We start from the raw sequence: 12333 nt of genomic DNA on the forward strand, positions 1-12333 counted from the left end.
AATTAAATAATTATAATAGAGCGCATATTATTATTTATGTAGGAATTAGTTGTGTTGTGATCATGTATTCATTATTCCATCTTACATAAAACAATATCGATGTCGTATTAATTTTTCACATAAATAACTTACTTCCTAGCTAGCTACCAAACGTGATATTACTTAATAAAATTTTATACCTGCATAACTCACCTTAAAATCGGCCAAACAAAAAGTGTAAATGATTGTTACACAATCAAGTCAATGAGAGTATATAGCAACTGAAATCAAATCTGAGGCTCTTGCAATCTTTTTTAGAGCTAAGTAACAAAAGATTACTTGTAAGGTTAGAAATAAATACAAATTAAATAAAAAAAGTAACCAAATTGCTCAATTATTTACTGTATATATAAAAAAAAAAAAAGATTTCTCTCCAGAGGCTTTATCAATTTTGTATTAGATCATCTATCTTCTTTAGAAATAAGTGAGTGTTATATCAAAACATATAGCTGACACGAGATGTTTTGTGCACTGAGCTGCTCTGTTTTATTAGAGACGCTTTTCGCCAATCAATAGCTTCCAATTGGAATGAGGTCCCTCGCTGCTATCATACTTAAATGACACCCATCCTAAGGCCTGTACAATTTCTATGAGCTCTTCGATAACAGGTGTGGTGTCACGAATATAAACTCGTCCCCCGGGACGAAGAATTCTGTCTATTTCTAGCATGATAGTTGTCACATTGCATCTGCATGAATGAGATGTGAGGATATATAATCAATCACCTTCACATAAAATGAACTGCTTCGATGAATCACATTCATCGAAAAGTTTAATGCAAAGTGAAGAAGTATTATACCTGTTTTTTTCGACTGAGAAAAGAGCAGCAGCGTGGACTAAATCATACGTTCTTGGATAAGTATCAAATGGCTCACACCTGGAGGTCAAAACAAAAGGATTTAAACAGGTCAAGCTATTCGTGTCCACGTTCTAATTTGTTGGTACGAAGTGGTTTTCAAACCACTGAAATTGATTTTGATGTAAGCCAGCCCCGTTATTCATTTGATACATGATCATCTAGAGTGCAATCTAAGATGCTCAAATCCATATAGACATGTTATCAAATCTACTAACGAACAAAAGAGAGAACTCTATGATCTATAGTACAAGCCACATCGTGTAGTGCACTAATTTTGGCTGTACTTGAATACCATGATCCGTCACCAAATCTGATGATTAGACTCCTGAAAAAACTTATAAAACATTTGATGTAAATACTATCCACAGAAGGAGAAGTGTATTTTACCAGTCATGCGTGACTCCGATGAAACCCCGGTCATATAGAACAGGCAGTGTATTAGGACCACTAATGGGAACAACATTCATAACCCAGCAATCGAAGTTGAAATCATGCAACGCAGCTGCAAACCTACCAAAACATCTCAACAATTAGGAGCACTGCAAGCTTAAAATGTTTTTCGAATTTCAAAAGCTTTAGATGTCAGCAGAGCATATGTAAAATGGAATGAATAGGTCTAATTCTTTTAAATGAAACATACCCCCCATATACAGCTCTCATGTCCAGCACGTTTCGTAGGTTTAACTTTTCCCAACGGAAAGCACCAATATATCCTTTTATTACAGCATACCAAAAATTTGACTCCGCTTTATAAATTTCCCTCCTAGATAATTCAGCATCCATTTTTATACTAAACAGCCTGTCCGGTGGAGAGTGAAGGCGTGCAGGCCAAGCAGTCACGTTAGCTCCATAGCCATTCTCAGGTAATTGGGTAATACATTTCGTTAAATTTACATTCCTGCCACAAAGAATCAATAAAACAAGCATCAGCCCACATAACTACAAATTCAATTACAACCTTGTTACAATGTATTCGGTTTTCTTAAGACCCCTATCGTCAGTCATCCCCTGAAATTTTTGTAAGAAACAATATGTATACACACGCAGACATACTCTATTAAGATAAATTCATGTAGATAACAAATAGGACTAGTTGATATGAGTAAATGACTAAACAAGAGCCAAGGAAAATGTTAGGCAAGCATCGATATTGATGAAATTAGAGAATGCTACATTATGAAATTGGCAAAAGAGAGTAGAAAATACCAGACATTATCTGGATCATCACCAGCCGAACATAGAGAAGGTTGAACTGCTGGAGCGCGACTGAGATAGCAACTATTATTCAATGGCTTCCTCCAAATATAAATTTCACCCTCCTTCTTTAATAACTCCCAGCATAGGCGTCGAGTAAGATCCTCCATTTCTGCATAACAGTAAGGAACATAAAGCATAAGCAACATTTCACCTTAAGGCAGTTTATAGAACTCACAGTAATGATAAAACTGTAAAGAAAAGTAACCAAAATGGACATAGCATTTAATTAAATATCTGACTCTCCTTGGGCTACATAAAGAGAAATCTAAATATAGACTCTTTGCACAATTCGCAAACAGAAACAATCCCAGATGATTTGTGTCTACATTTTTTACTCACATCAGCCTCTATTTGATGGTGCCCTATTGCTAGATAATGATAAAGCAGTTACCTTTAAGTGGTGCAAACAAGTTCTCTTCATGTTTGTGAACGGGTTCTGCTGCCCAGATAAAATATCCTCCTGCCCTAAGCATTCTGTTCGCCTCTAGAAGCAGAATGCCATCTACACCGGAAAATCAAAGAGCAATAGATGAGAAGCGACAGATTAGGTTGGCAATATCCACCCCTTAAACAATCTAGATAATGTCGCAAAAGAAGAGAAGAAGCCCCAAAAGATAGTTACAGGAGATGCAAATACAATTTACTTATTAAAGAAGAATGCCTGTTAAACTCACAAGATGTTTTTTGCTACTGTCGATATGTTCCTATCTATTTCCCATATTATGTTGTTGACCACATGTCTACTATTTTTTCTTTTAACAGGGGAGATGACATTGATTTTAGTTAAAAAGAACAGTTTAAGACATGTCACAAAATCAAAACCTAGCTTTGCATCAGATAATTGTACCATAAGAAAACATATCAACTTTGACCTGGAAGTAACAGAATTCTGAACGATTTCTTGGTCAAGAACTTGATGATGAATAGCAATCTATAGTGAAACAAACGAGATATATACCATCACGGGTCCAATTTATGCTACATCTGGAACAATGTATCATGTCAAATGCCTGGCTAGGGTACAAAAGACGGTGTGTAGTAAATGCTGCGAACATAGCAGGCACTCCACGTTCCAATGCAAATTGAATCTGATTGTTATGCACATCTTTTGTTGCAATAGACAATGTACTGACATTGCGGTCCATCAGATATGCCCCAAAACTCGCTATTCCACAACTAATATCCATGACAACTCTTGTTCGTTGGCCAAAAGCAATTTCTGGAACCATCTATGGTTGCATGAAAATAGTAGCATAGTCAAGTAATATTGATGAAAAATAAACCAAGTAAGAAGTGGAGAAGCAGAGTACCTTAGAAATTTGATCCAAGTATTGATTTACACCCTGGGAAAATTGTGTCATGTCTCCTGGAAATATGTACTTGTCACCCTTCCTTACTACCCACTTATTGCCTGCTTTTCCTTTGGCAAAGGGTGTACGGGCCACATTGGATAACCATATCTGTTTAAAGCTAGAGCTTTTTAGAAGTAATGCCTTGAATCATCAAATAAAGAAAACAGTACCACACTCGTTTTTGGTTTCCAATATCAATAATAATGGTTTACTTGTGCTGAGGGTCTATTTGGAACAACCTCTCACCTCCACAAGGTGGGATAAAGTTCTGTGTACACTCTTATCTCACCCGACCCCACATGGTAACATTGGGAATGTTGTTGTTATAATATAATAATAATGGTGAATAAGACTAAATTTCAATATTGTTCTCTCGGTCACTTCTAAAACATAGAAACGCTCGTACTTCTAGACAGACTGTGTTCCGAAATGAAAAGAAAGAGATTGCGGATTAATGAGTGTCATCACAGCTCACACCAGAGAATAAATGATCACATATTGAACCAAAAGAGGAACAGTTGTGGCATTTTCCCTCTAACAGGAAAATGAAAGAAAAGAATACAGAAGATAGTGACCGACAATGGTTAGAGAAATACCACAATCTCAGGAAATAATTAGGCCAGTTCAATTAATTGGATGACTAACATATGTGGTGAGTTCACTGGCGATAATATTGATCAGAAAATTTCTGATGATAATTATCTAAGACTAGCAAGATAAATTACATAGCACGTGGTTAGACAGGGGAAAATTAGGTGATGAAAACATGGGGTGCGTGCCTATCAACTAGCAGCTGTCCCATTCTTATATTAAGTAGTTATTGAGGGCATTCAATCACCATGATAACACAGTAAAGAAAAGTCTAATACCTAACCTACACCACCTCAGAGAGTTTGGTAGGACTTGGAGCAACTTTACCCATAACTTACAACTCCCCCAAACCTGTCTCATGCAAGTATGTAGCGTGGAAGAACCATAACCTAACTAGTCAAGCACCAAAAGTCCTAAACAAGCCATTTGCAACTATTCCCCTAATTCTAAACTATAAGATCAACCATATTCTATTCCTGTAAATGAGCATTGACGAAAATAATACTTGTAATTCAGTTGGCCAAATTCACCATCACCATTAATTAAAGTGGACCAAAACCAAATAAGAAACCTAAATCACTAAAAGTATGTTAGTAATTCAATTCACCTTCACCGTTAATTAAAGATTGAGCAAAAACCAAACAGGAAACTTATTGGAATTGGCAAAATTCACCATCACCATTAATTAAAGATGGAGACAAACCAAATAATAAGAAACGGGCCTGACTAAACAAAAGTTCCTTCAATTTGGTCGAGAGTCATAAAGAAGGCTACGAATAAGCAACTAACACAAACTACTACTGTACGACGCATCACGTGGACAGCCTTCAAAGGCTATCATTCTCTAGACCTAGTAGAGGTCCGAATAGACTAGACTATAAGGACCAGTGTCCAAAGACCTGCCAGACCGCTGATCTCACTTAACCTCTCGATGTCACAAATAACAATAAGAAAGGTTCACGTCACAGGCAGCAGATCTGACTAGCTCAACATTAACTAAAAGTATTTTAGTAATTCAGTTAAGTCAAAATCACATTCACCATTAATTAAAGATTGAGAAAAACCCAAACAGAGAAATAATTAACTAGAAGTATCGTGATAACAATAATAATAATTAATGAATAAAACATAAATCCAGTACCTCATCCCTGCTCTTTGGCCATGTTATTCTTAGTTTGTAACCTTTAGGCCATGGCACCAAACAATCCAATCCTTTTCCTTTTGGAGGGCAATGCCTTTCCAAAATCCCCTCCATATTATCCAAACAAGGAATATAATCCCTCATGCTCTCATCACAAACTTTAAATTTCCCAATTTTACCCCTCAAAACTCCTCCTCCATTCTCATCACTCCCATTCTTCTCATCCACCACACTGTCTATCACCTCCTCATCAAAATCCCCCACCACAAACTCATTTGTCATTGCCCCATTCTCATCAACAATCCCCGTCCTCTCCATCCCCGGCTGTCGGAGCTTCGGAACAGCTGCCGCCGCCGACGGCGGCGGAGATGGATTGTCACCGGCAGTGGGTGTGGAAGTGAAAGACATAGGAAATTCTGGAGAAGGGGTTGTGGGGTTAGAGACAGTAGTGATATCTGATGAAAAACTTCTGAGAATGATGAAAAGGGAAAGGCATAGAAAAGAAAAACCGATGATTTTGACGAAAGCTGGAGACTTTGTAAGTGAAACAAGATTATTTTCTGAACCTGACAAACTAGTACTAATCCCCTTCATTGTTCCTCCCTCCACCACCAAAAAAAAACGAAAATTCAAGAACAGAAGTTGGAATTCACACAAAGGTTTGTGGGGTTGAATTATTTCTGAAGAAATTCTTTGCTGGTTTTATATGGCATTGAAACAGTGGACTCTTTGGGGGGAGGCGTAAACGTGACGGTAGAAAAATGGTAACATATAAAGTATATATATTATTTCACTTATTTCAAGGAATTGTAAAGTTCAATAATGGCAGAAAATCAAGAATCATCTGAACTGAAGTAGGAGAGTGTGTGTATATTTGTGGGTCCGACTTTTTTCCTATTTTGGCAAGTGGGTCAGGTTTGGTCCACGAACCACTTGTCCCACCCGAACGCTTTGGGGAAAAAGGAAAATTGGTATAACTATAAGAGAAAATTATCAAATGGTCCTTGATATATTGAGGTTATTTTATTTTGTTTCTTAATATTTTTTACGTGATTGAAATAGTTCTTCATCTATGATAAAATGTGTTTAATTTAATTTATTATCTTAAACTTAACAATTTACCTCAAGAACTGTTAAATATAATAGTGAGATCCACATAACTTACAAAATCCACTATTTTACTATCTTTATTAGTTCAAAAAAAGAGTTCCATAAATTCTAAAAATATCATTTTCACTAATATCTAACCGCACAATTACAAAATCATTATTGTAAAATCTAGATAGGCTAGAAACAGATCTCATCCATTTGTATGGAACATGGTGAAAAACTGACTGATTAAAGCCAAATACTATGGGAATTTGTGAGTTTCTTTCAAGCCTTATAGGGGACTAATACCGAGGAGTTGCCATCTTTGGACTTTAAAATAATAAAGGATGGCCCTTTCTTGAATAAACACCAACAACAACTTTGAAAAATGAGGTAAACACGGAAGAGATCCTACAAGCACTGAATGAGATGCCAAATGAAAGAAGCTCCAAGTATTGATGGGTTCGGTGTAGAGTTTTTAAGAGGCAACCTGCTAAAAAGGGTTAATTATATTACTGTGACTCTGATCCCTAAAGTGTCCAACCCCATCTATGTCAAAAAATACAGGTCAATTGCTTGTTGCAACATGATGTATAAACTAATAGCCATAATAATCACCTCAACGTTAATGTTGGTTATCAATTACTAATTGGTAGATCCATCTCAGTCGGCCTTTATAGCTGATAAGAATATACTAGATAATGTGATTGTGGCACATGAGCTAGTCAAAGGCTAAACAATAAGGGAGTATCACTAAGGTGTCTAATCAAAGTAAACATCAGAAAGAACTATGGTTCGGTGGACTGAGCCTTCCTAAAGATGGTGCTGTTGGAATCTGGACTTTTTTCTAGATTTGTGAATCGAACCATACATGTGTGTCTACAATAAGTTATTTTTTATTTATTAATAGAGGCTCAACCCCACGCTTTGAAGCTAGAAATGATTGAGTCAAGGGAATCCCATGTCCCCCCCATACTCTTTTTAATTATAATGGAAGACCTAAATAGAACATTCAAGCAATTAAGACATAACCCCTCATTCAAACACCACCTTAGATGTGGGAAACTGAGAGTGATACATATATGCTTTGCAAATGACTTGATTATGTGTTTCGGGGCTCACAAATTATCAAATTATTTAATATTGCGAGTATTTAATCATTTCTCAGAGGTTTCAAGGCTAAATGCAAATTTGGAGAAAAGATCACTATACATTTCTGGTACTATACATGAATTCAAAGAATAGATATTAAAAGATATCCTCTTCGTCGTAGGAGAGTTGCCTTTTAAATATATTGAAGTCTCGATATTCTCAAAGAAGATAACAGTACATCAATACATGCCACTAGTAATTTAAGTGACTGCGAGAATAGATGTTGCACTAAGTTCTCGTCATATAGTGACAGAGTTCAACTGATCAAGAATTTCCTATTTGAAATGTAAACATATGGGGGACCAATCATTCTAATTTTTAAGAAGGTTATATAACAAATGTAACATCTCGCAATTTGAAATAAATAGAAAGAAACTTGAAAAATTTTGTTAAGTTAGAAAAGTTGAGTTTTGGTCAACTTCAAATGACCATAATATTTAGTTCAGGATTAGTTGGAGGTATTTTCAAATATGGTAGGAAAGATCTTGGAACGATGAGTTGGAGGTACTTTTAGATATGTCTTTCAAAAGTTGGGTTGTTGCAATAAGGAAAGTCAAATCTGCATTTTTATGGGAAGTTTGGTCTTTTTCTTACTCTTTGTCGCGCCTCATTTTCTCGCGAAAACGGGTTTTATCGCGACCTAATAACTCTTTTTGGGATTTTAGGTTTTGAGGAGTCGCCACCTAACAAATTAATGTGTGTTAGGGCACCCTCAAGGTCCACAAATGTGGATCCCGACCGTATCTCATGCAACTTATGTGGGGGTTACAAGTAGCAAATAAGATCAATTCATTATTTATTTATTTAATTTTAACATGCTGGCTAGGTGATAACATTAAACAATAAAGATTAATTTATTATTAATTAATGAAACATGTAAGACTAGGTGATAAGAATATTGAACAATTAAAACTATTTTAATTAATTAAACATGCGAAGGCTAGGTGATAGCAATATTCAGCAATTAAGATCATTTTTATTTAACTTAACATGCGAGACTATGTGATATAACAAGTTGAACAAGTAGTCATATTATTATTTTAATTATTTTTAAGTATGCGAGTCTAAGTGATAACAATAAAACATATATATTAAGCAATTAATAAATAGATAAGCGAGAGGATAGAAAAGAGACAAATAAATAAGCAAAAAATTTTATATTTTTAAACTACCCAAAATAAACATAATTTAAACAAACAAATAAAGGGATAAAGGGAAGGGAGACTCTAAGAGAGACTTTTGGATTAGCACTCAACTTTTCTTTTTATTTTCCGATAGGCTGCCGTATAGGGACAGACAAACCAAGGTTTGTCTTTTCGAGCCAGAGTCGATGTCATCATCTCCATAGGGCCAACTACCCCTACCCAACTACCGCATGCATTTCGTACCTAAAAGGTGTGTAATCGTCCCAATTTATTGTCCAAGAGGCATTAGACTCTTAAGAGGTGGGTTTAGACAATAAAATATAAGGCCCTCCTAGACACCAAGTCAAACAAACAAGACAAACAAGACGGTCATTTTAGCATGATATGTTTCAATTTAGCTTCCAAATTTTAATTAGACATGCTTTCAAACAACACATAATTGTGAAAGGTTTTCATGCTAAGTGTGTGAGCGTACAAACAAGCAAACTTTAAAATAGCAAAGAATTAAGCAGGCAAAATTATTAATAGACATTCTTAAAAGCATGCAGATAGTTATCGAATTAGATTTAAAAGTGATCGAGAAATATTACACAAAATAATATAATATTAAATAAACTAACTATAATTTTGGAGAGGTTGAAATAACAAAAATGATAATGGATAAAATTAAGTGAAACTTAAATAATTTTATAGTTAGATTATTGATTTTACTATCATTATACTAAATTATAATGACCTTTATGAAATTAACCCAAAAATATTTCTTCCACACAATATTTTTTCTTCTTTAATATATATATCTACACAAAAAAATTAATTAAATATTGAGCTTAGAACTTTTTTTATTGAATGAAAGTCTTAATATAAAAATTGACCAAAAAATTCAAAATTAAATAAGAGACCGACCACCGTATGACCCAGCCCAAAAAATGCCCCCAATTCCTTATAACCTCTTACCCTACTATCGTTTAGGGTTTTCCAAATCGATCTTCCTCCTTTTAGCCTTCATATGGCCGCTAGGATCTCTGGTGAACTCAAATTTCCTATTTCAGTTGTTATGGGAATCAACACCTCCTTTTTTTTCCATCAGTATCCTCTTGTTCCTCAGCTTACCAAGGTAAACGTTTTCCTCGATTCTTTGTTCCTTATGCTTTTCTTTGTAATTTGTTATGCGTATCGCCTGGATATCATGGCTTCCAGACGCGATTTCTAAGAGGATTAGTCTTGACTTATGATACATCTATAATCATAATTATTTCATATAATTTTTTTCTCATTGCCCCCTCCCCCTTTCATCTCCCGTCTCTTCATCTAGGGTTTATACCATTTGGTCTTCTTAACTATATCGATGTCTTAGAGCTGTTAAACAAAAACTTACAACTTACTTTCACATCTTACTTTTTTACTGCCGGTGTTAAATTTTACAAATATGTGATTTTTTTTATGTTCATCAAGAATGAAATCGGATAGAGCACATCGTCCTCATCTGTGAAGCATGAACTCTCCCCCATCGTCCTCTTTTTTCAAAGGACTTTTGGACATGTTTCCTGCTTCAAACCTTGGGGAGGAAGTGCAACAAGTGAGCCGCAATTGTTGGTAAGCTTTGAAGCTGTAGCTTTCTGATTTTTTCATCCACAATAAATCGAATGAAACCTGCAAATAAGAAGAGCACAAATCTCATGCGTCCTTGATTCAAATCAAGTCCCTAAAATGGATTGCATTTATGCTTTGTTTCTACATCCTGCAAATGTCATAGATCTTCAAATCATCTCGTATCAATTGACAGGTATCAAAAATTACTTTATTAACCTAGATCTATAATATTTGTCTTGTTCAATTAAAAGAATTTTGAGTTACAATTCATATAAAAATAAATTTTATTTCAAAAATTATGTGAAATTACTTAGAAAAAAAAGATTCAGTGTGATCATTTAATTTTTGGTCAATGAATTATATAGCTTAAGAACTTTTAGGGGGATAACATATACCTCAAATGTAGATGTTGTTTGAAAAAATTCTACTTGACAGATTTGATATTGTACATGGTTTCTGAATAGTTAATTTGCATAAAAATATAACTATATTAGCGCTATTTTGTAAATTTGATATATCATGAAAGAAATTAAATACAATACATTAATTTCATGAGAGAGATTCAACGAAAGACTTGTCACAATCAAATCAATCACTACTGAGGATTATCCTACTAGTGTTTTTTATCAAAAGACTCATCAGACTACAATATAAATATTTGAGTTCAGATTCAGTGTCCTTCGCATAAAACAATAAAAAATTATTAAGGTTATTTTATTTATCTATATATATGTATTTGAATCGAGATTAAGTGTTTTCTTTTTTGAATCACATTATCTTCATGTTAAGAATTAATTAGTCTTGAAATATCAGTTTATATATTAATTAAACTTAAAATTTTCTTTAAATATGAAGATGTTTGTCTTTAATTGAGTATGTAACATTTATATTAGAATTAGATAAGCAAAATAAAGTAGATAGTGAAGAGGCAATAATTGTCGTTCCCATATCGTGTATTGTACTTGAAGCTGATATTTTAGAGGTGAGCTTTTGAAGGTTTCCTCTTTATTTGTCTTTTTATGATTATAAGACGTCTACAAATTTACATGCACATGTTACCATTTAAATATGTATTCAAATTTAGACGTCTTATAATCATAAAAAGACAAACAAAGAGGAAATTTTTCAAAAGCTTATCTCTACAACATCAGCTTCAGGTGCAATACACGATATGGGAATTGTCATTATTGCATCTCCACCATCTATTTTGTTTTGCTTATCCATATTCTAGTAAAAAATGTTGAACACTTAGTTAAGGAGAAGCATTTCACATTTAAAAAAAGCATTTTTAAGAATACGTTAAAAGAAAAACGGTCAAAAATGCCCTTAAATTGTTAAAAGGAATATAAATGCCCCCGTTAATAGTTTGATTCAAAGATGCCCTTACCGTCAATACTATGATTAAAAAATGCCTTTAAACTATGCGAAAGGAACAAAAATGCCTTCTTTCTGTAGTTTGATCCAAAAATGCCCTTCGTTTGTAGTTTGGTCCAAAATACCCTCCGTTTTCCCTTTTCTTCTTAACACATTCTTTTTCTAATAATGTTTTTTTAAATTAACAAATGTTCATCTTACTTCAATTTTTTTAAAAAATGAATATATATATATATATATATTCGAAAGAGTACATGAAGTTATTCTATTTTAATTGATAAAATGAGATTAAGAAGAAATTAAATATTTGCCACATTTTTATTTGTTAAAGTGATTTTCAAAGAGAGAAAACAAGAATAATGTTCTTTAATAATATTTTAATTAAGAAAAGACGTGTTTAAAAAGAAAAAATGTATATATTTATTTGAAAAAGGACATTTTTGACCCATTTAGTAACTTTAGGGACATTTCTGAACCATAATATCGACTGCAAGGGCATTTTTTGAATCAAGTATTGACGGTAAGTAGATTTTTGAGTCAAATTATAAATGAAGGATATTTTTATTTTTTTTACATAGTTTAAAGAAATTTTTAACCCTTTTTCCTAGTTTTAAGAATATTTTAAAAGACTAATATTGCGACTAAAAACACCATATGGTATTCTAAAATTTGACACAATTTTCAATGGGGTACCGACATTAGCCGGTCAATTCCCGGTCAACAGTGGAACTGCAGAGAAAA

General features: G+C 33.9%; 1 protein-coding gene across 1 annotated transcript; it reads right to left on the reverse strand.

The window, feature by feature from the left end:
• Positions 1–215: 215 nt before the first annotated feature.
• LOC107016120 (probable methyltransferase PMT10) lies at positions 216–6184 on the reverse strand. The gene is made up of 9 exons (XM_015216608.2): positions 5240–6184; positions 3466–3615; positions 3114–3384; positions 2547–2657; positions 2105–2264; positions 1539–1796; positions 1286–1408; positions 839–916; positions 216–727 (listed from the first exon to the last, which is right to left on the reverse strand). The coding sequence occupies exons 1-9, from the start codon at positions 5831–5833 to the stop codon at positions 529–531; spliced, it is 1944 nt and encodes a 647-aa protein (XP_015072094.1). The 5' UTR covers positions 5834–6184; the 3' UTR covers positions 216–528.
• Positions 6185–12333: the final 6149 nt, after the last annotated feature.

The sequence above is a fragment of the Solanum pennellii genome, chromosome 4 (assembly GCF_001406875.1).
Source record: "Solanum pennellii chromosome 4, SPENNV200".
Taxonomy (NCBI): Eukaryota; Viridiplantae; Streptophyta; class Magnoliopsida; order Solanales; family Solanaceae; genus Solanum; species Solanum pennellii.

Bases quoted from the DNA above. Each gene is read 5' to 3' on its own strand.
- LOC107016120 (XM_015216608.2), bottom strand. From the start codon at position 5,833: ATGAAGGGGATTAGTACTAGTTTGTCAGGTTCAGAAAATAATCTTGTT. The intron at 3,616-5,239 runs GTACTGGATTTA...AGCTTTAAACAG, and splicing joins GGCCAAAGAGCAGGGATGAG to ATATGGTTATCCAATGTGGC. The intron at 3,385-3,465 runs GTACTCTGCTTC...ATGCAACCATAG, and splicing joins ACTTGGATCAAATTTCTAAG to ATGGTTCCAGAAATTGCTTT.